The sequence below is a fragment of the Calidris pugnax genome, unplaced genomic scaffold (assembly GCF_001431845.1).
Source record: "Calidris pugnax isolate Ruff unplaced genomic scaffold, ASM143184v1 scaffold102, whole genome shotgun sequence".
NCBI lineage: Eukaryota > Metazoa > Chordata > Aves > Charadriiformes > Scolopacidae > Calidris > Calidris pugnax.
In genome coordinates, this window is record NW_015090846.1 from 1,699,417 (window position 1) to 1,727,411 (window position 27,995).

The 27,995-nt window shown below is 38.7% G+C and overlaps 1 protein-coding gene across 1 annotated transcript in view; it reads right to left on the reverse strand.

Moving 5' to 3' along the window:
- Positions 1–27,714, reverse strand: part of LOC106888480 (mediator of RNA polymerase II transcription subunit 27-like) — a 65,546-nt gene extending 37,832 nt beyond the window's left edge. Inside the window, exons 1-2 of the mRNA XM_014942732.1 lie at positions 27,489–27,714; positions 25,813–25,957 (exon numbers count right to left, since the gene is read on the reverse strand). Of these exons, the coding sequence (XP_014798218.1) occupies positions 25,813–25,957; positions 27,489–27,694 (351 nt within the window). The 5' untranslated portion in view covers positions 27,695–27,714. The remainder of the gene's footprint in view (positions 1–25,812; positions 25,958–27,488) is intronic.
- Positions 27,715–27,995: the final 281 nt, after the last annotated feature.

The following is a 27,995-nucleotide window of genomic DNA, read 5'->3' on the forward strand; positions in this document are numbered from 1 at the left end:
TGTATTAACTAAGAACTCTAAATTAAAACTCGGTGATCTTTGGGGTTTTTTTTAAACCCTTCAGAATAGCCATTTATGGCTTGCAATATGGGCTTTCAGTAATTTTGTCTGAAAGAGAATGTCAGACTTCAGAAAAATTAGCATCCTACATTTAATTGGGAACTTACATGAGAAGCTGGATATTCATAGATCTGCAATCCTTGTCATTTGTATACAAGGCAGAGAAATCCTCTTACTCTGTACTGCTAGCGACCAAAACATGTTCTACTACATCACTTTGTGCAATGCACTATTGATAATGGCAACATAAGACCAAACTTGACTAAAAAAAAAACCAACCCCCCTACCCCTAGTGATATTTTTAATGTCTCTACTTTTAGATGACCAAGTTGTAAGGCATGAAAAGGCCAATTTCTGAGAAATCAGTTTAAAAGATATTTCAAGTTAGACATCCAAAAGATAGGTAGACATTTAAAAAAAGTCTTAGTCAAGTATTTCTTCAGACTTCAAAGGGTTAAGTTATGAATGTTTTTAGGAATGAAAAAAGAATCTATCAGGTTTGATTGATAAAAGTGTAGCTTTTAACTAAGACTGAAAAAACTGAAGACTGGCAACATTTTTCCCAGAATAATATGCTTCCTCTGCTTTTTTTCAGCACAGTGCACATAAATCAAAGAAATGTTAAAGAGACCCATACATCACAAACTGGCATTTCTAAACTATTTACAAAATCTGTAATAGTCAAGAGGATGGAAAATATAGAAGTGTGACCAGCAAAGGTACTGGAAGAAAAAATGCCATTCTACCATCCCAGCAGGGTTAATTAAGGTTGGAAACAACCCCTGATTGTAGATTTTAAAAATACTAAAGCAAAACAAGCCTGATAACACAGGGTTACAAAAAGCAAACAAAACAGTATCAGCCAAAACCGAGAGAAAGTGGATTTGAGCAACGTGCTTGTTCCATGATTAAGCACAAGGTTCTGAAAATAGATAAAGCGATTGCTCTAATAAGGCTTGAAGTACGTACAAAGCAGGGCTGACTTTGCATCTGCAAAAAGACAGCCCCAAAAATACCAGTAACGCCAGTGCTGGGCTGCCTATCCATCAAATCTCCACCCCCGACACCTAAGCATACAGCAGGCTTATACAGATGAGGTTTTCCTCCACAACTTTTACAAATGAGAATCTCATCTCCTCTTCTGAAAGGAAAGACACGGATTATGGAAAGTTTATCTGTCCATCTGTTGAAGATGTCACACTCTGAGTAGAGAGTGCAAAAAGCACAGAGATGTTTTACAACCAAATCCAAAACTTACTGTAGTTTGAACCAGTGTAAAAGCCATATGCTTTGCAAAAACACCTCTTTTGCTACACATTTTCTTACCACAGCACAAAGAGTAACAGTTCGAAAGCTGCTGTAATCTTTAGTTCTGAAAATAGACCACGGATTCTTACTCTCATCTGCCGCGCTCAGCTAAACTACCCGATCAGAAACCAGGAAGGCAAGGAAATACTACACCGTGTCATGAAAGCTAAAAAAGACACCCTCCACTGCACAAAGTTACCCGCAGTTTGCAGGTAAAGCAGCAGCTCCGAACAGAAGGGTTTGGTGGAACCACACAAAGTGGTTTTACAGCTTTCTCTGTCAGCGCTGAAGACTTCCCGTGTTTCAGCTTGAGCCAGGGGACCTCAGAAATATCTTCAGGAGTAAAACAAATGGAATACACTTCATACTATTTTCATGGGAGCTTATAATGATATTATAATTAACTCAATTACACCACAAGATTAATAGCCTTTAAAACGCTCCTAGTCATTCATTACAAGCCTAATTAAAACTCTTTTTTGGTGCTGAGCCAGCAAGAAATATGAAAATACTTGCTAACTACCTCGACATCAGTATATATGGTATTATCCTTATCACACTGCTTGTTTTCATGTTCACAATTCAGTGAGCAGTTTGGTTGTTTTATTCTTTTTCTTTTTTTTTTTTAAATATATCAAAGAATATGGTCAAAGCAAAATGGACAAGATGCCACTTGAGAGGCTTCAACACCTGCAACAGCATTATCAGCTCACCACAGCTAACCAGTTTATTTCTAGTTTTGTTGCAGCAGTTAAGGTCTTCTACAATAGCAGATGCCTTTCCTCCCACACATCAATTAATTTGCAAATGCACTCAGGTTGTAGAAATAATGAAGTGCTGAACGCTTTGCTATTGGCAAGTTTTGCTGTCAGGAGGTGGATGCTGTAGGCGAGGTGCTAAAACGCGCTGCTGCTGTATGCATGCCAAAGGAAAGACATGCCACATGAAACTTGGTCGACAGCTAACAGGGCACATCAATTATTTTACTTAGCCCTCTCTCAGTGGAACCAAAAGAAAGAAACCCTCTCCAAAAGCCTTTTATTGTATTTCTCTTGGTATTTATAATACAGCGTTTACCGTGAGAGCTGAGCTTTTGTGCTGACCCAAGAAACATTTCACATTCCAAGGATAATACACAGGAAGAGAAAAGTAGTGGTTACATACACTAGAAAAGTTACATTAAAATTGTTAAGGTTGCACATGAAGAATTCAGTAACTAGGAAATGTTTGATTTCATACTGCCTATGCAATCTAAATCAGTCTGCTCGTGGTAAGGATTTAGACTTTGCTTACGTGCTTCTTTCCAAAGGACCTGGAGTTACCAGAGTCTGCAGGACAGCCCGGATGGAGAGCCAGTAACTCAGCACCCATTTTCATGCACAGAATGTTATTTACAGTATTTCACACAAAGCCCACGCTTATCTTCTCAGATGTTTTCTATAATACTTTCCTGCTTTATCTTGCTTCTTTACAAATACTGTTAAATTCACCTTCGCAATTCTTATCTCGCTCACCCTGGGTGTGAATCTGAGGAACCTCAGATTTTTAAGGATACTAAATGTTTTTACTATTTGCTATATTTGTATATATATATTTGTATATATATATATGTATATATATTTGTATTAGAGTTTCTATACATAATATATATTTTTGTATATATTTTTGTAATATATATATTTGTATTAGAGTTTCTATACATAATAACTGCAGTCAGATGCTCAGTAAGTCTTCGAAGCAGCCAGAAAAGGCTTTAAGCCAGGTCATGGCAAGGTTGGAATCTCTACCCCTGCTTCTATCCCTTGAAATAAAGGAGAAGTCAGTAGCAGTTCACCATTACTTTCTGTCTTGATCAGCCACTAATTGGAAGTGAAGAGCCTCATGCCAGCTATTCTCTGAAAATAAGTTAAAACCTGAGGTTCTGAACTTTCAAATTAAATTCCATGCTCTGGAGGACAGCATGTTCTCATGGATACAGACCCTCCTCATTTTGAGTCCTCAAATAAGAAGGCATACAGTTAGTAAGTGCAGAACAGGAAAAGGAGAAAAAAAATGAAAAAAACAAAAAAGAGCTCTCTATGGAGCTATGGTTAAGAGCCTGGATGGCTGGAGTTGATCCTTTCCCACAAGCTTCCTAGGAAATACTAAGTCAATGTAAAAGAACATTTGTGAATATTTAGTGTTGCTACTTACCTAATACAAGTTACTTCTGTGCTTAAAATTTAGAAAAGAAAAAAGAAAAAAAGAGAATATGCACGTGCTCACCTTTCAAATCTTCCAAGGAAGGCAAGTCCCAAACTATTCCTCTCCAATTTTTCCAGTGCTTAATTACCATGCATGTTTAAACCACGCACCTCAGCTCTAGTCTGAATTTGTTAAACTTTTATTTTCAATTACTCATTTTTTTTTGTCTTTGCTTGCTATAATGAAGAACCCTCTTATCCACTTTTCCTCCCTTCAATAAAGATGTTGGTACAAAGCAAGTGAGTCACCCGTTATCTTTTCACTTATAAGTGAAATAAATTGAACTTGTTTGATCATACAGAAGGAGCACAGGAACCCAAATGCTTTTGATCAGTTCTCATGTCTCTCAACTAGAAAACCCCAAATTAACAGGCACCTAGACAAATGATAACTATGTAATTTTACAATTAAAATAATGCTTAAAACCATTTTCAAATGTTAATAACTGGAAATGTTATTAGTGCAGGTACTAACAGGTAAGGAAATTTGTTGTTAAAAATAGATGATTTCCTGCTTTTTAAAATAGGCGATTTTCAGGCTGACCTTGTCCCTTTTAAATTTTTATAGCATCTTCAGTTCCAATTTGAGATTTTCATATGGGGTAGGCAAACCTTCTTATGTTCTATATTAAATGCAAGACACCTTCTTGGCATGATCTGCAATATTAATAATATAACAGTACCAATTTCAGGAGCAGCAATGTAGCATCAACACACGCATACCTACATGAATGGAAATTTAACCATGTATATCACGGAAATATTTAATACATCATGAAAAAAAAAAGCAGGTCTAAGACAGCTCGAACACAATTTGAGATTTCCTCTTCTGCCATACAAACACATGACCTTGTCATGCTTCACAAGGTAACACCAACAGAGCTGATGCAAGAAAACATATGCTTCTCTTTACTGGACTCAAAATAGGAATAAAGGGGAAAGAGAATGATACTTGGGGCCAAACCCAGGTTTCTGAAGACTAGACGTGCAGCTATCACTGTATTCAACATAGAATATCCCCACCCACAAAACCCCTACAGTATTCCCATCACTAACTGCCACAACGGAGTTTGAAAAAACACTTTTTGGAAATTATAAACACTACAGGTTCTTCATTTAGCTAGAAATTTTCTCTGATGTTATCAGCAGAGTTTTAAGACTTTGAGACTGAACCATTCTTACATTGCTGTGGGACAGAGTTAAAACCACAGGAAAACCTAAGTGATTCATTTTTACGGATTTCAAAGGAGACTGACACACATTTGACTTTCCATGCATCGGCTGTCTTACAGGCACTCTTCAATAACCCAGTTACCATTTAAATGTCTAACATCTCACCCACAGCTATTTCAGCTCCTCATCTAAATCTGAACATACCTTATTGCTACATCTTGATTATCACTAAGAAAATCTTACCGATCGAAAACCAGCAGTTCATCATTACCCCAGTTTCAGGCACCAAGTAAATAGACATTGCTCTCACTGCTTTGTGGACTTCATTATTGATGAAGTTAAAATTGCAGACATCAATCTATTGCTTCAGGTGGCCATCATAAGAAAAATAAATAGAAAGTTAATGTGGCTGGCCACAGCGGCTTATCTGGCATATTTACTGGAAAGTAAGTTAAGAGCAGTAATGACCACAGTGCTACAAGTGAGGTAATAACATTGGGTTGGAATAGTAAATTCTTCTATACAGCTTCATCTGACCAAGAGTTTTGTTTCCTCCCTCAAACCATAAGACAAGCTCCTGTGGTTGTTTCAACTACTTCACCCTTCTCTACTGAAGGCCACGCTATCTACAAACCAGGATCTACTGGTCAGAACAAGCAGACATGACGCCTTTTTTGCTTTTTCTGAACATTTCTCGTTACCAAGAAAAAAAAAAAGGAAAAAAAAGCATTACAATATTACTTAGTCTCTTGGAAAAAGGCCAAGGAGGCTCTGAGGAGGTTCTCCTTCCCCATATCTCAATCACCCAGCCCACAGCTCCCCAGAAGGGAGCCCAGAGATGCCTCACGGCAGGGCAGAGCCTGCCCCGTGCGACGCTCCTCGCTGCCATACCCGACTGAAATAGCAGCAGCGGCTCACGAGGCCTCAGCTAGATGTGAGCTGTCTGACATTGCGTCTGAAATACTGAGAGGGAAGAAGTGTTTTCCTTGCTGTTCAATTCATTTTATGGTACATTATCAAAAACACTCCTCTAATATGGCTGGTAAACTCCAAAGTGCAGCTGACTTAACTGGCACCAACCTCCCTCCACATTGTTTCCATTGTGCCAAAATTTCAGTACTATCCTACTGAGCACTGGTGTCCACCTCATCTTATCAAACACTTCCCATAAAATCACAAGGCACCCAATATACATGGTCTGCTGCCCACTAGAACTTGCCAGTCTTGAACAGCCATAAAAAGCTCTACCTGATATTCTCATTTTTTTCTTACCTTTCTCACCTCAAAAAAACAAAGCAACCCTTTCTCCTCCAACAGCTTTGAGCTGCCGAGAAGCAAACACCTTATGGAGCTAAGAATGTCACGGTGCCCATCAATCCAGCAACGATGGGTGAGGAACATCAGAGAACTATTGGAAGGGACTAGTTTAGCCTGAACAGAGAATGTAAAAACATATTATACATAGATATAAGATAAAAAACACAAAATGAAACCCTGTATCTTGTTGGTCTTAAAGATAGACAAAGGAAATTACATTTAAAAAACAATGTAATTGTTACATTACAATTAGGTTTTGAAACAGAAACAAGTTGATAAATTCCACATTAAGTTTTCCAAAAGTATCCTTAACTCTTCAGGAGTGCACGTACACAGCCAAAAAGGATCTTTCTGTATGAGATCATGCCGCAAGCAATATGACAAATTGGTGTTCATTTAAGGAAACTGGGGCGGTGGGAGAACAAAATACCACTTTTCACAAACCATGATTTTTTAACTTGTTTCTATAACTTCTCTAGATACAAAATCTTGCATAAATGAGGACACTACCTACCTACCTCCCGAAGTTTATTTTATCAAGCCAATAACTCAGCAACATGAATGACCGACAATTCACTCAACTATAGTTTTCGCCTGAGGCATTAAAAAAAAAAAAAAAAAAAAGAGCAAGGAAAACTTAAAAATAGTGCTGAAAGAGCTGAAGACTTGCTGCTGACACACTAAACAAACAGGAACAATTGAAAGCCACGGAGCAGCTTGCAATCTGTATTACTGAGCCCGACGCGTGGACAGTAAGGAAAACAGATGGCCCTGCAATATCAAGATGGCTCCATGAAAAGCAACGGGCACAGGGATGCTGCAACAACATCAGAGCAGTAGCTTGTCTGGTTGTTGAAACAGCCCCAGCAAACTGAATTGCATCATTTCAGGGTATAGAAGAAAGCAAAACTTAGTGAGAGTGAAACAAAATAGAACTTCCTAGTTCAGTAAGCTTATATTCCTTGATAAAGCACGGTCTAGTTTAGGTTTTTACAGACAGTCCTGCATAGTTTGGTGCAAATAAATGAGCCTAATCCACCCGGCACTAGGAGTTCCTCTTCCTGTCCCATCTCCCTCCCAGTAATTCTGCATCACAGCAAACGGCGACGAACGTCAGTGATTTAGTTCTACTTTTAGCGCTGCTTTAAATAAAAGTGTGCTGAGTGCAAGCTGCATAATGAAGGCTCAAAACCATGGAGATGGCACAGACTGCAATTGGGCAGCATTACCAAGCTGTGGGGGTTTCATTTTTTCTTTTTCATTCTGGAACTTATTTAATTTGTGGAACAAAACCAAAATTCACCAAAGGAAGTTTCCAACCACGCTCTGGAGCAGGCAAACTGCTGGCTGGTTTCAGATTGAAGTCCTGTTGAAACCTTGAGGACACCCTCAGAGACAAGGGACACAAAGTGCACTTGGACAGAGAAAGAGATGAAGAACAGGCAAAGGATTTCTTGACAAATGCATAAACTAATTTGTTTTAACTATTACATTTCAAGGCCATCATGACTAAGCAATATACCAGATATACAAGCACCTTTAATAATCTAAAAAAATCTAACCTGCAAATTTTCAGAAAGGCCAAATCACTATAAACTCTTTGACCACAGGTACCTCTTAAAATATATACATGCTCCCTAGGGAATCAGAGCACAGATGAAAAACTAGGTTTAAAGCCAAGCTTAGGATTCTTCTTCCCCTGCAACCTTCCTACAATAAACCAGGTTGTTAAGGGCAAAGTCAGTTGCTGGAGTTAACAGAGGAGTATCATCTTGCTCTGCACACCATGCCAGGTGATGCCATCAGCTACAGACTATGCTGACATATTCCTCGTTTTAGCAATTAGGCTATTTAAAAAAAAACAAAACAAAACAAAAAATTTTAGCAATTTAGCAATTAAAAAAAAACAAAACAAAACAAAAACACACACACCACATCAAAATAAGTGTTTTACTGTAGAATATGTCTATGATTTTTCTTAAGTCAAAACTCACAACACATCTAAATAACTCTTTTACTGTAGAATACGTCTATGATTTTTCTTAAGTCAAAACTCACAGACACAATTGCTGAAGTTGGTATAAGACAGTGGAAACCAAAGGCCTCAGGACGCAGTTTTACTGGTTGGGAGCAGGGAACTGTTGCCAAAGCATCAGCCCTCCCCAGCCTCTGTGAAATATTTCCCTCATCCAAAATTTCCATAGTTCAGGATTTTGATTAAAGCAGCCTCCATGTATTGTTTACTCACTAATATTACCTATCAGTGTTTCCTGAAATCCAAACATTTCCCTATGAGGCTGCAACAACACAAATCCTGTTGAAGATGAGAAAAGTGCAATTTGTTGTGAGTAAATATACCAATATATACATGTTGGTGCGGATTACAACTGGAGTTAGAAAATAAAAATAAGAAGTTCTGGAACGCAAATTCCAACACAAATCATATTGAAGATGAGAAAAGTGCCATTTGTTGTGAGTAAATATATCAATATATACATGTTGGTGCAGATTACAACTGGAGTTAGAAAATAAAAATAAAGCATTGGTATGAAGCATTTCCAAAGTGGAAGGAGAGTGCACTGCCCGGACGCTGATGAAGGCGTGAGCTCAGCAGTGTTATGGAAGGAGTCAGCACTAAAACACAACTGACCACACCTGTGTTTAGTTTGTAAAAGAGGCACAAAAGCACAAAGTTATTCCCCTTCTCAAAGAGCAACCAAATATGACTGTTTGTTAAAGTAATAATCAAGTAAGAAATTAAAGCAAATTAGTTTTAAGGAAGGTGCTTTCATACTATACTTCTCTTCTTCTGGACTTAAGCCTGAGTATATTGTAAAACAAGAATTAGAACAGAACCTGCAAACTAATTCCCAGCATGTCCATCCCCAGCATCCTGCCTGCCATGACGGCTGCTGCTGGTACTGCTCTTCTCAAGAAAGCAAATGATTAAGATTGATTAAATACCTACTTTACTTAAATACTCTTGATAATAAAGGTATTTTTCTTTCCCTTTTCTAAAGGGTATTTTACATTGACAACTGATGGATCCTATATTAAACTGTTTTCACTCACAACAGCAATCTGCTGCTACAATTACCCAACAGAAGAAAGGAGGGGTGCTCAAGCCCTGTGATTTGAAGGGAAAACAAGGAGAAAAATGTATAAAGTTCACATGACACTCAAACAGTTCTTTTGACAGGTGTGGTTTTTCACCTTGCAGACTTCCTTTCACACAGAAGCATTCTCTTATAACTCAAACAGTTCTTCTGACAGGTGTGGTTTTTTTACCTTGCAGGCTTCCTTTCACACAGAAGCATTCTCTTATAACCTGATAATTCCCTGTAGCCCAGAAACTTCATGAACAGATCATGTATTGTTGTTTTTAACCTCTTTGAAATCCCTGCAATAATGTCTTTCTAATCTCCTGACCAGGGTAACATGCAACTGCGTACATGAAAAGAACAATCACATTTCCAGTACCCTACACACACTATTTCTGCACTTAGAAAATTCATTGTTTCCATAAGTATCTTTTTAATGAAGACAGACAGCCTCAAGGGTTAAAATAATAAACAAATTTAAGCAACTTACAAGAAAACAAAAACCCAATCAGTCAGTCAAGGCACTGTTTGACTTCATCAGCCACTGGGAAAAACCTGATAATTCCCTGTAGCCCAGAAACTTCATGAACAGATCATGTATTGTTGTTTTTAACCTCTTTGAAATCCCTGCAATAATGTCTTTCTAATCTCCTGACCAGGGTAACATGCAACTGCGTACATGAAAAGAACAATCACATTTCCAGTACCCTACACACACTATTTCCGCACTTAGAAAATTCATTGTTTCCATAAGTATCTTTTTAATGAAGACAGACAGCCTCAAGGGTTAAAATAATAAACAAATTTAAGCAACTTACAAGAAAACAAAAACCCAATCAGTCAGTCAAGGCACTGTTTGACTTCATCAGCCACTGGGAAAAATCACAAAGGATTTGCTGCTCCTCTGATTTGATCATGCAAGCCTCTGAAAACTTTGCCTGCTCCATTATTTATATTAAAAAAATATTCTTTCCATCTTTACCATAAGCATAGTGTACATGAGACATCAGTTTCCCAGACTTCACATCGTGGCTGACAAAGCAAAACGCATACTCAAGTTAGAGGGCCATCAGAGCAAGAATCTCTGAAAAAGGCCACCTTAAATAAATGCACAATAAATGTCTCCTCGGTCCACTCAAGCAGAGTCTTCAGCTGCTGCTGTAAGTCAGTGTCTATTTTAAAAGCAGGTCATGGATGCTCACAGAAAAGCCACAGCCCCTTGAATTCTATACATCTGGGAATTGCTACATTTTGCAAGTTAGCACATACGAAAATGCACTAAGGACAGCACTCTCTGAGTTAATTTAGACTCTGGGAGTTCTACTACAAATAACCTTTGTAAAACAGTTAACATTCCCTCCACAGATTTTTTGGGGGGGAAAGTAACTCTTCAAAAGAATCCCTTTTCCATGTACTGTTAACACAACAAAGCCCTTACTATAGCATGACCATCATCAAATCTGTATTTACTAGCCACACAAAATCATAAAGTTACTTTGAAATTTGTTTGAAGATTAGCTCAAAGCACTTGCAATGCAGTATTCTCTGCAGGAACAGTTCCAGTGCCATTAAAATCTATTCCATTTTAACCACCTTTCCTCCTCTGTTGCTCTACGGAAGATCCACATAAGGCCAGCAAGTTTACCAGTACTGGAAAAGAGCAAAACTTAACCATGAACAAAGTCCTACCATGTTAATATAATAATAGTATGGTTCATAAGGGAAAAAATCTTGAAGAATAATATGTTTTAGTTTATCTAATTACATTAAATCTTTTCCCCCATCAAGGCCTTTTTCATTTCAGGACTCCTTTTGCTTTGCTGCAGGAAAAATTAATTATATCTGAGCAGGTGAATGTTTTAGGTCTTTGCTGCTCATGGAACCTGCTACGGCAAAGCAGTTGTCTCATTTCCTTTGCTCCTTTAGCTCATGCAACCTGCTACGGCAAAGCAGTTGTCTCATTTGGGTTATTGCAAAAAATTAACAAGAAATTCATTCACCTCTGTATGCAGATCTAGTTGCCTATTACATGAAAACATGACTACAAAATACTGTATTTATGAAACATAACATTCCAAAGCCACTTGGTCTCTATGGACATCTGTACAACATCAAGCTGCTGCATAAAACATTACTAATGAGATGTTCTTTTGATTCCCCACAATCAAAGGTCTCCACCCGTTATTCCGTCTCTCTCTCCCATCTGTGCTGCCCTTTGAAGGGACAGTATTATCCCTTGGATGTGTCAACTCTAGCAACTGAATGGCTCATGTAACAAGACAGGGAGACTGCAGCTTTCCTCACAGCCTCCCCCTGAAAAAGAGATTTGTTTCTTCCACATCTGTAGAGTGTAGTGGAGGACTCCTCTCCGCTCCAGGTCTTTCAGAGGGAAGGTATTGGCTTGGAGGAAATACAACTAACAGGTTCCCTCATCGACAGGAGAAAGCAAGCACATTGACTTGTGCCCTTTATGTACTGATGCTCTAGCTGAGTAAATTAAGATGTACGGGGGAAAAGCTAAGAGCACCAGAAGTGGGCCTACAACCCAGAAAAGCACAGTAGCAATTTTATATCTTCTTCAATCTTCCTGAAATGTGATTACGCTTGACCTTTAAATCTAGTAGATCAACCAATCAATTCTGCTGGAACAACCCTGTATATGTGATCTAAGAGCACATCCATACTTAAAAAAACTTCCAATGGCTGCCTGGCACAGTCATTTTATTTTGCTGTAAAAGTTACTAAGATTTGTCTCAATTGATTTTACTTGTAAGAAAAACACATCAAAACTGCAGCATCAGCAGGCACGAAAGGTCTTAGCTTCTTGCAGGATGAATGCAATATCAATAGTTATTAGGATGTATTCATACAAGGTACACAAGAGGGATGGAAAGAAGATGCTAGTAATCTCACTTAATCCTAACGCAGCCCCAAGTCAGGTTCCTGAGGCTGTGGGAAAAAAAGAAAAGAAAATGCAAGGAAAACGATAAACACTCCAAAGTATTTGCCAGGCAAAATGTTGAATTTGGAACTGAAAACATATTTAACAGTTCTTTAAGTAGTAAAGCTTTCGTGTCGTGTTATGTGTTAGTTCTATTTCAGCTGATAAATTGTGCTGTAACAAAATAACCCAAAAGAGGCTTCTGGCTGGCATTCATCCCTAGTGGGCTCAGAAGCAAGATCAGCAACCCCTAGTGATTCTACTCATGTGCAGCACCTCTCAGGTTTCTCAGAGTACTTATTCTCTGTCACAAACCTCACTTTATAGATGGGAAAAAGACATACATAACAAAGTGACTTGTGAAACCTCATCCAGCAAGCCAAGGACAGAGAAAAGAAAAGGATGTACAACTCCAGTGTCCCTTCAGTACCGTTATAAACTTGGCGACGCTGCCACTCCTGAAACCTTCTCCCTCCCCACCAGGGATGTTCTGAAATGTCCACACACTATATCATCACACACTCATGCTCACACAGTCAACAAGATAGCAAGCTCTTTTAGGCAGAAAGTCATTAAAATCACTCCATATTACATGTTAGAATGTCCAAAAGAAGCAGAAAATTGGAAATGAAAGGTTCTCTTTTGCTTTATCAGGCACAAGAGAGCTTACAGACTTGATCGGTTCTGTGATCTATGACATTTCTACAAACAGCTTTGGAAGAGGCACCAAACAGTGCAGCCAACCCCCAAAAAAATAAAAAATAATAAGATGGCACTGAGCAAACTGAAAATGCTACATTGAAAATTCTGAAAATACAAGATTTCACTCCAGAGTAAAACTGAACCATAAGGCAAGCCAGAGAACTTGTTAAGTCTGAGTGCAGAGACAACTGCAGAGAAAACTCTAAATAGAACCCAACTGAAAGCATATGGGCAGGGCAGGGAACATTAGAATAAAAATCCATCTAATGGTAAAACACACAGTGATGTTTTTTTCTTCAAAGTCACGTAGTAAGAGAAACATATAGCCAACCTCATTGACAGATAACCTTGGGGGAAGAAGGCAGCTATTATTCTTTTAACTGCAGCTTATTTGATACAAAACTGACATTTTCTCTGAATGAAGAATTCTTTTAACATAAAGAAAAGCCAACTTCTGAAATGAGACAGAGCCCAGTAACACTGCAGTAGTTGAGAATGTCATGATTTCCATCAAAAAAAACCTGTTTTGCAGAGATTAGGAACAGCTGTTTCAAACCGAATTAGACTAAAACTGGAAACAAGCTGTCAAGACCCCAAAAAATATATATACATAAAAGAAGGTATTTGATTCAGCTGTTTTATCATGGTGGTCAGCCAAAAGAGAGAAATAAAGTAACATTCTGAGATTCCAGACGTTGTCGCAAAGACTCTCTCATTTTTAACACTCTTTATGTAGATTTATTCCTTTGAGCATTTGGAATAGGAAAAATGTCAAACAGCTCATATCACAGATTCTTGAATATTTTCAAACCATGGGCAGCTTAAAACAGTTCAGAAACACCTGAGGACTCTTTCTGCTCTAGTCCACATTCGCTGCATCCTCTGTAGCAGTAACAGGATGTTGCAACAAAGAAAATACACTCAATTGCTGTTGACATGAGAAGATTAAAATAATTCATTTTAGCCCACCACTTGTGAGTGCATGCATACAGCTCCTTTTTGTGCATCCTTGCAGATCCTACGAGGCTTTTAGTGGGTATTTTCGGTATCGATTTCCACAGGAATTGCAGTTTCATATAATGAGAAGTAAATACATCTATTTTAGAATACATTGTAAAATGTCACATCTAGATATAATTCCTTTGTGTCCAATGGCCCATGCAGTATACAGAACACCTCTTACACTATGTCGCTCGCTGCCACTTACAGAGGCTGAGAGAATCCAAATACAACCACCATATTAATCAAGACTTGTGCTGATCTTGAATAGAACTACTTGTTCCAAAGCAGAGCTCTGAACATCAAAGACCCCTGTGATTTTATTACATGCTGTAAGATGTAGCCATTATACTCTGCTTCCCAACCAAATCTAAAGTCATCTTGAAAACATCCTTAGCATTTCAACATGTTCGTTACTTTTCATAATAATGATATATACTAATTCTACCCAATAAGCGTATGGGTTATTACTGTCACCTTGTCAGTATACATGCTTTTGAAGAAGTGATATCTGGGAACAAGGCAATTCACGAGCATATAAAAATATGCACACTCCAAGAAATGCATTTTTAACTCACTGAGACACCAGGCCAGCAAACAACTGCGGTCACGCACCATCTCAGCTTTCAGATTACTCGCACTGTCTCGCTTTAGGCACTAAACTTGAGTACTTAAGTTCTCAGCAAACTCAGTGGAGCACCAGAGCATGATTGGATGTTTCACACTAAGCCAAGAACCTTACAAAAAAAGCACAACAAGATAACTGCTGCACAGGATACATAAACTTTTGATCTTTCTGTGAAAAGATCAAAAATGTGAAAGACTAGCACCTGGTAGAATCAATCAGCTTTCATTAAATCTTCTTTTATTAATTCAGAGGACATCTTTTTCTAGGTATACTGTAACTGAACAAATGTCAGAAAAAAAAAGGAGTACAATCTTTCGGCCACTTTCTTGTGCAAGTGGAAGCATTAGATTCAGACATTTAAAATTAGATAAAATGAACTGTTATACATGGGAGTAAAATCTTTCAGCCACTTTCTTGTGCAAGTGGAAGCATTAGATTCAGACATTTAAAATTAGATAAAATGAACTGTTATACATGCTTGGGCTAATCTTGTGTCAGCAGAGAAAGTGGGAACGTACTGATAAGTCATCTTTATCTCCAGAACTTCAGGATTTTACAGCTCTCAGATTTAAATGCTCCCTCATACCCATCTGATGTACCAACAACAAACAGAAGTAGCTCTGAGCACAATGTTCATACCCTTGTCTCATCTCTACTCTCCAATCAACCCCCAAACCTGCCTGACTGTGGCACTACTCAAACTTCCAGGAGAGTCAAGATAGTTCCTGCAACTACTGAACAGACCTGACAGTCAGCCATAAAGTTACACAGCCCCATTTCTTCACCCAGCTAACCCAAGACAGAAAAATATAGTTACAGGGGGCAGAGGGAAGAAAAAAAAAGCCCAAGCCCATTTCTCAAGAGGCAGCATTTTACAACAAAAGGAAAATATTTGTTTTCTATAGAAGAAGAGTCATTCATCAGAACTCCTGCAGAAAGCAGAACACCAAATTCAAGTATCCCTAAAAGCTGGGTCAGGTATTCAGCCAGATCTGAAACAAAGTTCCCCTGCAAAATCAGACATTTTCAGAACGTAAATGACCACGTCTACTGTAAAGTGTGGACAACCTTACTGGCTTGCTTAATGTTATTTGGGAAATCTTAAAACTTTGGGGAAAACAGACAATTAGCTTCAAATTATCAAGCAAAATTTTATTAACAAGAATATTTTGGAAAGATCAAATTCACTCTGAAAGGTCATCTAAGATTAACTGCACATCTTCTTCAATGCACCTCTATCTATGTTAAAACCAGAACCCAGGCACAGATACAAACAGCAATGGCAGTGATGTCACCATCTACTCTCAGATTTAAATGCTCCCTTGTACCCATAGGATGTACCAACAACAAACAGAAGAAGTAGCTCCGAGCGCAATGTTCATACCCTTGTCTCATCTCTACTCTCCAATCAACCCCCAAACCTGCCTGACTGTGGCACTACTCAAACTTCCAGGAGAGTCAAGATAGTTCCTGCAACTACTGAACAGACCTGACAGTCAGCCATAAAGTTACACAGCCCCATTTCTTCACCCAGCTAACCCAAGACAGAAAAATATAGTTACAGGGGGCAGAGGGAAGAAAAAAAAAGCCCAAGCCCATTTCTCAAGAGGCAGCATTTTACAACAAAAGGAAAATATTTGTTTTCTATAGAAGAAGAGTCATTCATCAGAGCCCCTGCAGAAAGCAGAACACCAAATTCAAGTACCCCTAAAAGCTGGGTCAGGTATTCAGCCAGCTCTGAAACAAAGTTCCCCTGCAAAATCAGACATTTTCAGAACGTAAATGACCACGTCTACTGTAAAGTGTGGACAACCTTACTGGCTTGCTTAATGTTATTTGGGAAATCTTAAAACTTTGGGGAAAACAGACAATTAGCTTCAAATTATCAAGCAAAATTTTATTAACAAGAATATTTTGGAAAGATCAAATTCACTCTGAAAGGTCATCTAAGATTAACTGCACATCTTCTTCAATGCACCTCTATCTATGTTAAAACCAGAACCCAGGCACAGATACGAACAGCAATGGCAGTGATGTCACCATCTGTAATTTCTTATTCATATTCTTCAATTGTCACAGCATCAGAGCCACAGAACAACACCCCTCCTGCAGGGCAGGATTGTTCTTTCCTCCCAGGAAAATACAAATCAGCAAGAGGCAAGAGACTTCAAAAATCACCATAAACCATATAACCATAGGGTTACATGCCTTTAACATCAGAAGCTCAGTATTAAGTACTGCTGAATATGGAACTGCTACCACATATTTGCAAAATGTGCCTTTCCACGAAGCAGTAGCCAAAGCAGTGGTCTGAACTGCACTTTTGATTATATACTGCTCCTTACACAGACTATTTTCAATTTTTATTAGCTTTTAGGCAATTTCCATGTTTTGTAGCTCAATTATCAACAGTATCTGATTAAGATACAATGGGGAAGAACTGAGTATTGCTTATATACAATTCAAACAATTAAATCACTCTGAACTGAGGGGGGGCGACTTTAGTAACTTCAAAAAAGAACTCCAAAAAAGATGAGATGAGCGCACTTCTGCATTAAAAAAAACAAATAACAGTCACACAAAAAGGCCCGACAACAACAATAGTAGAGAGCAACAGGGTGACATCATTAAATTTTCCATTTTATTTGAATTCCGCTAGAAGCTATGAAAAAATCTTTTCCATATAAACAGTATCAATGGGAAGCTTATCGCCTGTATCAGTTATTTTATATTAGTGTTCATATTCTTTGAATGCCCTTTATATAAAGGTCCCCAAATGCTTCGCAAACATCTTTAATTTGCCTCAAAAAAAGCGAGAGACAACTTTGAGTCTCTGAAAACATCCCCTGTGCTTTCAGGGTGGCCACCATCCTCTAGAGAAGTCAGGCTCTCATCACCAGTAGCCAGTCAGTGTGAGCCACTGAGAGCTGAGATAGCAGGCAAACAGGAAATTCAAAGTAATGCCAGGTCCCAGGGTTTCTTACGATGCTGCTCCTGTGCTACAGTCCTACATATTCTTCAGTTCATCCCTGGACAACATGGATTTCCAGTTACACTTCGCTCTATTTCCTCAACTTCTAGAAGTAAAGCCTTTTCTTCCAATCTAATGGTTGTGCCAGGACTTACTCATCTACATGACTGCATTTCTGTACCTGTGCATGGCTTAGTTTGATTCAAAGTCTGTTCTGAATACAAAGCAATGCAGTTTTAACCAGTCTGGTTTGATGACCACACTATACAGCTTAGAAAGGGAAAGTGATCACTGACTTACAAATGATGTAATTCAGCCATCAAACATGAACTGTATGAAGGGTTCTTGCAGAGGAAAAAAGAAAAGGAGTTAGGAGAGAAAGAATGAGGAGCGGGCAGAAGTGTTTTGGTTAAACTAGAGCAACATCAATCACTTCCATCCTGAAATAGGCTAACAGCTAGAACATTAATACTTATCAAAGAAACAGGGAAAAAACCTCCAGTCATTAGCAAATAAAGGTGTTGCAAAGCATTAAGTAATTCTCACCAGCTGACAAGGGGGCTGTGATTTATAATAGTGTGTATTGATATATCACTTCCCATAATTAGGAAAAGTGAGACTGGTACTGCTTACAGCATTATTTTGATCAGAGCCTTGAAAAATATTGTTGAATAACAACAAACACCAGGCACAACAATAGAAAAACACCACATCATGCTCTCCGGCTGCTCCAGATTTGAAACAAAGTATTCTAACAAAATCCAGTAAGAAAGGCAAATTCTGCTTGGACACGTATAACCCTATTTCACAATAGCAACCTAGTGTGAATTATTACTATTACCACTCTGGGAAGATCACAGATCTAAAACATTCAAATTACATAAATAACAAGCCAGAATCAAAGGCTAATTATTTCTCATTTTTTTAAGCAATAAATTACTCATCATCACTCTTCCTGAAGTAACAAACTAACTTCAGTCTACCAAAATGCCACAGAAATTCAGCTAAACTGTGTAGTGGCACAAGGTGGCACGTGGCAAATTCTCACCTGCCATAGCATCTTTCTGGCAGTGTAAAGAAAAAAGAAATTAATCATTTCCATTTCCTTTTGTTCCAATTATTAGGTGTCAAAACCACTTTTACCGTTATATATGACAACAATAAAATAGGTTGGATTTTTCTTCAAAACCAGCAGAGGAATCAAAGGCAAAGAAACGCCGGAGTCCAAGAGCTGAAGACTCCCAGGGCTCCCAGTTGAGGAGGAAAGATGCATCCTCCAAAAAGAAGAGGGATGTAACTGGTATTATCCATTCCCAGTGCCCCCACATGCTGCTTTAGGCAGGATCTCGAGGAGAATAAAACCCCTCCAACATACAGTAGCTGATGATTCTGCCTTTACTTTTCCATTGCTATAAGTGTCCCTGTTTTCATTATTTCACTATTCTCATTAGTTTCCTCTCCCACTATATTCACTTTTTTTTTTGCATAGCTCAGAGACCTTGAGAGAAAAAATTCATGCCCCACCTTTTTCCCTCTCCAGTAAAGTACACTTAGACTATTGGAATTCCTGCCCCCCACCCCCTTACATTTTGGTACAAGCACATTTTTCCTCCTCATAGCTTTTCCAGTGCTTTTCATCTCATCACTGTAATATCAAGGGCAATTTGCACACCATCTGAATTTGCCACCCCTGCCATTCCTGGTCACTAAAATCAACCCTGCAATATTGTAAGTCAATATTCTCCAGGCAGACAACTGAGCAATAATTAGTAACTACAGCAGGTGGAAGCAAAGAGGTAACCACCTGTTTCCTAGTCATATTAAAGAAGAAAAAAAAAAAGAAAAAAAAAGAACACTAATGTAATTCTGAACTGCAAGGGCATTTCACCAAAACATTTGCCTAAAATCGCACAAAATTAAAAGCCCATAAAGGGCATTTTTCCAGACTGCCAGGCAAACAACATTAGTCACTGGCTGTATAATACTTGGCATCTACAAAGCTTTTCTGTCCAAAGAACCCAATGCACTTGAGACACATTTAGACTAGAAACTCTCCCAAGAAGTAGGTTAAATATTATTATCCTATTTTATCTGTAAGAAAAATGAGGCACAGGAAAAATCATGCATCCTGTTCAAGGTTACAACAAAAATTAATAAGAAAAGCAAGAATAGAATCCAAGTGGCCCAGCTCCTATTTTGTGCCCCAAGTACAAGAAAACACCAGTTTGTGTATCATTCATTTCTCCAGCGACAGGGACATAAACTCTCATGGCTTATCTGCACAGGGAAGGAGTCCACAGCCAGTAATCCCAAAGAGCCTTCCTGCTCTGGATCCCTCTAGGAAGCACCGACTCTGCTCTTACAAAGCAGATTAAAATACGTTCTTCAGAGTACAACAGAGGCATCCTTGTAGGGACTTAACACTTCGCTTCAATTAAAATCTTATTTTATTTGTTCCCTTCTGTGAGCAAACCAAGGGATTTTAGTCACTTCCAACCTTCTCTTTAAGTAACTTCTTTAGAGCTGTTGCTGCTCACTGAAAATACCAGTATCTGAGGCTACACCACTAACTTGCCCACTCTTGCCCCAGCAAGCACAGGTGATCTTCAAAAGCAACCTCCAGAGCACTGGGCAAGCAGATGATCCAGTTACCACCCACCTTCCTCAATGCCACACGTCTGTCACTGATATTACACTACACCTGAAAACCTCTCCCAATTTGGGAGGATGAAATCTCAGCAGAACAAGCTGGATCTCCGTGCAACAGTATGTCACAGTATTATAACACCGCAGTTTTGTAGGAAAAAAAAAAAAAAAAGTCCTGAAAAGGACAAAATCTTGGCCATCTGCCTGAACTTCCAAAGAACTGCCAACATAATAATTCAGTTACATTGTCCATGCTACTGTAAAACTACATTAAATTCAAAATGTTTGAGCGCATCCAAAATTTAAAATTAATGTTCCTTGGAATGAACACTTCATTTTACAATGAAGATGAACAACAACAACAAAAAAAATTACTTCAACAGTGTTCCTCTACTGTTATGGTTAACATTTAATGTCACTTATTGTCATTAAACTCAATATTTGTGTCTAATCAATAGTAAGCTACCAAGGGCAGTCGTAACAAGTCTGGACTTTCTCTACAGGCTATATTGATTTTTATTTTTTTTTGAGACCTACAACAAACCCAATTTATACAAATAATTTATCAGGGAACACATAAAATAATTTAATAAACAAAAACTATATATTCCTTTTCTCTTCTGTCATGTGACAGAAAATCATTTTAACTCATTAATGGTAATCTCAACAGTTCGATTTTAAATTTATGTAAAAATAAGCGGAAGCTATGAGGTAACAAATTTAAATTAAATATTTTTTAGTGTATTTCAACATGCAGATCAACAGTAACTTTATTTCATTTTGTACTTGCCCTCGTATTACTTTTAAATAAATTTTTGAAAACTCCTGTCCAGCTTCATTCACTTGGTATATTTACAATACACTGATACTGTAAAGTTTACACAAGCTGCCATAATCTTCTTTTCACAGATGAGTAAATTAAATAATTTGATCTAAATCCTACTCACCCAGAGAGTCATAAAATCAGAAAAGTTGATTTTTTTGCTTTCTGCTTGAAGTGGTACATAACGCCCTTCCCAAACATACGATTACCATATTTTTAAAGCACCATTTCATGATGATAAAACGGTATCATCACCACTCACATACACCTACACACATAGGTTGAAACTACAGAAGTGTTGGAGTAAAGCAAACAGACAAATGCAACCCCGAAAACAGTAGAACATCCAACACCACACTTCAGTGAAGTTAAAAATCAAGGAAAAAATTTCAAATAACATCACCTGTTCAAGACTACACCTTTCCTAAATTTCCCCCACTTCTACTGTTGTTAATAATACTATTTGAAAGTCTGAAAGCTTTCTCTTTACTGTAAAGGGGGGGGCAAGGAAAGATGACTTACAGAAGACAGTATTTTCACTTGAGCAAGTAAACTCTGCTAACACTGCTATCAGCAACTCAGGGAAGACTTTGCTGCTCTCCAACAAACTTAATGTTTCTTCAGTCTGGTAGAAAGAGTAATTCTATAGTGTTGGTTTGGTAGTTGATCCATTTTGCATATACCTTTCAAACAAACAAAAGCAAAAAATCTCTACCAGTGATTAAAGCTCAATTGTTGGGCACAAATTACTTGACAGCACCCCAATTAAGAGAGGGGAAACACACCATACGAAAGCATTTGCATTGTTGAGTGGACATATGACATGCTGATTATTTTCTGTTCCACTGGAGTCAATGGAAACACCTTAACAGACACTGCCTTGGGCATGCACAAGGCAAGGGTACACAAATGCTTTGCCAAGGGCAAAAAAGATGAACAAATACACACTACAGGCAATAAATAACCTCACTAAAGCAGCAGATGGAAAACAGAAGTTGATACCACTCAAAGAATTAGTTCAAACTCCTGGATTGCAAAAACCTGCATCTAATCTGGCTGTCAGCATTACTGTAGCTGCATCAGGCAACCACACCATCACAAGCATTAATTAACATTTTATATATGGATAAGTTTATAATATTGGTTTAATCACATCATCAACAAGGGTTTTTCCCCCCACAAAGCCCCTTTGTCACCCAGTATTGAGAACAAATATGAAGAAACACTCATTTGCTTAGTAAATGATGTTCTTATTCATGGGACCATGGTCTCATCTCCTGCAGGAACCAAGCAGCACCCAGGAATGTGGAAGGCTGGCATAAGGGCACTTGTTATAGAAGTGTCCTGAAGAGCAACAGGAATAAATTGTTCCAGGCACGGCAGCGAGGGGCACCCTGCAGACCCAGCCCTGACTGCTCCCAGGAGTATCAGGCCACGCACATACAAACCAGAAACCCTTCCAACTGCTACCATCATCTTAGATTTCAGCTGCTCAGCCACAACAATCATATTACAAAAAATTCAACAGCTGAGATATACGTAATTACTCAAACCAGAAATCAACTACAATTACTAGACAGACAGTCCACATAAAAAAAAAACCACTACTGATTTCTACAAACTTCCTAACATACCGATAATACTTTATCTGCATTACCCGTACAGAATGATAGCTCTTTTTTGTCTTATCTAATATTGTATCTTCAATATTACATTAGAGGGCACATATAAATACTTCTGGGAAACAGCACTTCAACTGTAATGAAGAAAACCTCTTTTCTTAAATAAAATTGAAGGGAAGGGGAAAAAAAAAATTATCAAGTAGACCTAAATACTGCTCCATGGCTACTGTATGCCTCCATGCACACTCACAGTCAGCAAAGTAATTTACTTTTATGATTTCTACCAATACATAAAAGAAGCTAACACAAAGAAGAAAATCCATTTTAGCTCTTGCTTGCAATAAGATCAGCTTAAACTTCCTGTGTTTTTCAGCTGTAGCTTGTGAGCTCTAATGTTAAACACCTGGAAAAGTAAAGTTCCTTTACAGCTGCATGTGTATGTAATTAATGCATTTGACAAGCTGTTGTGTTCCCAAACAGCTGCTTCCATTATAAGGACAACTTTACCATCTGCAAAACTATTGGGTAAACTACAGTAAGTAAATATCAGGATAGCAGGTGCTAATAAATAACAAGCACTGCCAAGATACCACACTTCTGCAAGGAAAGTTTTCATTTTTCCCACTGTACTTTTCTGTACCCGTGGAGCAGGCAAACTTAAGACACCCAGGAAGAGAGGAGCTAGTGTTGTGACTCAACAGGGGCAGTAAAATAAGGTTCTGGGCAAGTATCTCTGAAATCTCAATTAAATGCAACCCATCTCCACTGCACCAAGCCAAAGAGTTAGATCAACAAATTCACACCAAAAAAGTGGGTCTTCTCACAATACACAACCAGCCACAGCTGCAAGTATTAACTGTGGTAAAACAAACAAGTTGAAAAGCATCAGGTAAGCCTAATCTCCTAGTACTATGCTTTAAAGAGCTTCATGTGGTTTATGGTATTTGGAAGGTTACTGTCACTGTATTCTCCAAAAACTGGCTAAGACTATCATTTCCAAAGCAGAAATACTGTGAACCAACTAAAAATCTCCACTTTTAAACAAAGGGACTATTATATGAGATTACTTTTGAAATGCTGGCCTTTTTTTCTTTTTCTTTGGGATTTTTAAGAATTGCCATTTTAGCCTCTAATTGTTCTTTCCATTCTAGATAAAAAATTACATAACAAAGGGTTGTTTTTTTTTAATATACAGTACTATGCATAGTGCTTTGAAATATTGAACAATAATTTGCTTCTTATGAGACAGACCAGTCATTATTACCAACCCTACTCATTATTGTCCTACAGGCTACTATTACCAGCCTCCCCATGTTTTAAAAATACACAGAATGCATTGAAACATACACCACAAAACCTGAGTACTCATTTTCCCTATATTTCATTAATGTACTTTTGGAATTGCATCATAGCCCTGAAACTCTATTGCATCTACCCTCCCCTGGCAGCCATGTGGCTATTCATGCTATCAGTAATGCATGAACAATCAAAGAGAGAGGAAAATGCCCTTATCTCAGCTCATCAAAAATACAAGCAAGCAAACCACAAAGGGGTCACAAATTAAAAATTAAATGCGGACAGACATAAAGTGTATTGACATATCACCACATCTAAATCTTCCCTTCAAGCAACAGAAAACACCAGGCACACATCCTAAGAACAGAAGGCGGCCATAAGATGTAATGAAATAACACTTATTCAAGAAATGTATTTAGCAATGAGGAATTAAGCAGCAACATAAACGAGCACCATCAGGGTCTTTGTTGCTAATGGTAAATCCTGCCACTAATTCCCTCACACACGCAGCACATCCGCTGTTAGAAACACAGGCAACCTACCCATGCCTGCTGGCTACTGCAAACCCTGGAAAGGATGCTAGCAAAGTTCAGAAGAACCATTAGGTAGAAAGTAGCTACTTAAATACAACTTAAACAGTATCTCTTAATTTAGCTGTAAAACAGAAGTCAAAGACAACAGAAATAAAAGAAAAATAATACCGGTTTTCTCCTGGAACTTTTAATTGTGTATATGAGTGCAAAGGATACTGAAACTTTCTGCTCTCTGTAATCAGAATTCAGTATTATAAAAAACTGCTCTTCAAATCTCCGTAACTAATTCTGAAATTCAGTATTACAAAAAACTGCTCTTCAAATCTCCGTAACTAAGTTAATAAATGGCTCCATTAGAACAACTCTGTCAAAGTTATGATCAACAGAATTTACTCTGATAATGACCTAAAGAAGTAACTAAATCACTGATGACTTAACTGCATTACAAGTTTAGAAGTTTTTGTGCATAAATGTTAGGTGGTTTTACTTTTTCCTGAAAGCAGCAATTATTTTTTTCTTGCTAACAGCAGGAAGCACAAGCAAATATGAAACATTTTCTGAATTAGTAAATCTCTACTTAAAAATCCTTCCTGTCCCTCATTTTCCAATCATATTAAATTTCTATCAGTGCTGAACTCTAATTTTAGAAGACACAAGCATTTGTATTCTGAAAAGTGACTATAAAAACATTATTGTGGTATTCATACAAACATTATTGTAGTATTCTATTTTAAATCTGAGTAGTACTAGATTGGTTGGTTCACTGTATAACAAGAATTGGCCTACGACCTATTTGTTTAGTCTCAAAGTCTTCCTTGCTCATGTACCGTAATAAATAATTTAAAGTGGAATTGTTTCTTTTAATGCCCTAAATATTTTCAGATCTATTATTCCTGCTTACTCCTGCTGTCTTGTATAAGGCTGTTAAAAGCTACAACTCTGGAATCTCTTCTTGTTATTTCTGAGACCAGGTGCAAATGTTTTTTAGGAGCAGATAATACAGTACAGAAAGGCATCAGATTTCTAATGATGACAACTTCCCTATATGTTTTTTTCCTAGCAATAGGTTCGGAAGTGACATAAGCTCTTGATTCTCTGCTCTAATATCCCACTGCCCTCTGCTACTGCCAGACACAAGAACAAAATATACTTTTATTTTATACCTACGTAAGATGCTAAACAGCCAACATGGAAAGTATTGTTCTGTTTGGGAGTTAACACCCCCTTTGAAAACAGGGGCACACCTCAGTATGACAGAAAAGTCTCCTCTGAAACCACTATTTTTACACTTAAAAGAACATTTAGGTACATATTACGCTCTTCAACTTCATAAAAAAAAAAAAACAAACCAGTAATTCTCACAGTCTGAAACACTCAGAAGTCTACTGTATCACAAATTAAACATTCTGTAGGAATACACAAGGGAATGACATTGATGTATTCCGTTACCTTATTTGACCATTTGTAGGCTTGAAGAAGTTGGCTGTAAAGAGGTGTTTTGTCCTGAACGGGATCTAAGCTCAAGAGTCCACTATTGTGCAGGGGGTGGTTCTCAGATGGTTTACCAACGAGGTTGCTCAGACGCTCCAGTTCACTGAAAGAAAACAGAGTGGTGTTTTTTTTAAAGTCAGATCTGCAGATACAGATATCTGAAAATGTACCATCCTCCTGCGGAGACAGCCGTCGTGCATGAACTCTATTTTAATAGCTAAGTGAGTTTTAAATATCTCCCCAATTCGATAAAAAACATAATCACTCTCATTATCCAAACAATTTAAAGTGGTCTGTTAGTTGTTAAGCTCAGGGCTTCTTAGGAGAGAAAGTACAAGTCAAGAGTCTTTGTAACACAACCTTGAAAGAGCCAAACTATGGCAGGTCCTGTTTCACAAGCATGTCTAGAACCCAGGGCATCTTCTGAGCAATGCATACTCTCGGAAACCACAAAATTCTGACATATGTAGACATGCATAAAATACTCAACTGAAGCATAATAAGCACCATTTTCCCATGAAAAAAACCTCACTGTGAAATGATCTATTACTACTTCATATCTCATTCATCACCCTACATTTAATAACAACAAAAGTTAAGCAATTTTAAAAATTTGCATTAATCAACTGTAGAAGAAAGACTGGCTACTTTGCACAGACATAAAATGCAGCTTTTCAAGCGACATGACCAATCAGGGGTCCTTCCTTTTGACTTCTGAATGTTACGTCCTACTCTGAACTTCAGAACTTCCAGTAAATTAAAACTAGGATTCAGCCCCTTCAAAGGGTGACTTCTGAAAATCTCTGTAAAGAAAAACCCCAAATATCTCAATTTGCATTTAATGAAGGTTATAAAAATAAACAACAGTCAGGGAACTGATGGCAAGGCCTATTAGCCAGCAAGAAACAAATTCTTGTACACGAGACTCTGAACCCTAAGTCTCTGAAGGCCAGAAGATGTGCTGGGGAGGGTGGTTATGCACCTGCCCAACCCTTAGAGACTTCCCTGGACAACACTGGTGACTCCCAGAAGGACACAGCCCAACCCAGCAGCCTCTGACAGGATCCACAGGAACCATCAGCCTCAACTTTGTCTACACAAAACACCTCCGCTGGTGGTACTAAACAACTATACTTACACATATTGACTTCCCAGCCTTACAAGTTCTGGTAGTAACACAGTCATTCTTGACCACTTCAGTGCTACTGAATACCCAGAGACTAAAAAGTGATTTTTATTTTTTTAAACAAACAAACTTAAGAAAACAGAGAAAGATCTCCTGCAACTAAAAGCATTCACCTTGCCAAGGCAATCCCACCAACAACTCCTTTTTTAAAACAAAAACAAAACCCAGGTAACCATTATGAACAGCACTCATCCCTCTAAACTCTGGAATCATTCCAGAGTTGGAATGATCAATGTTCCATTTTCCAACACCACGGTTGGGAAGAATAAACCGGAGTGTTTTCTTACTTATTTGCCTAAAACTTTCTCTGGGAGGAGAAACGGCACCGCCGGGCGCCTCCAAGGGGACAGGCCCCGAGAACTCCAGGACCCCTCTCCCCACCGCAGGCCCAGGGGCCCGGCTGCACCCCGAGCCGGGGGGGGAACCCCCCTCAGGGCCGGCTGCTCACCCCAGGTCGCGGCTGACAGAGTGCAGGCTCTCCTGGAAGGCGGCCACGAAGCCCTTCTCGCGGCCCTCCAGGGTCTCCTTGTTTCGCATCCCATCTTTCAGGCAGTCGAAGACTCGGGTCACGCTGGAACGCAGCGCCTGGATGGCGGCGATGGCCTGGGAGAAGGCCTCCAGGTTCACCCCGGGGCTCAGCACCCCCTCCGCCATCTTGGCCGGCCGGGCCCAGCCTCTCCCCGTCAGGAGCGCGGCGAGGCCGCGGCGGCCCCAGGGCAGGCTGGGAAATGTAGTCCGCGCTCTGATGGGGAGGGGCGGGAAGCGGCGTTTCCCTCAGGGGCTGCCGCGGGCGGGAGGGAAGGTTGACCGTCGCTTTTAAGCCTTTTATCCTCTTTTTCTAACCTCGAGTGTTTCTTTAGCGAAGGCGGGTCAGCCCTGCGCCCCTTGAGCCCACTGCCTCTGACAGGAGCACCTGAGGAGATGTCTGCCTGGCCTCAGAGTGAATGAAACGTGC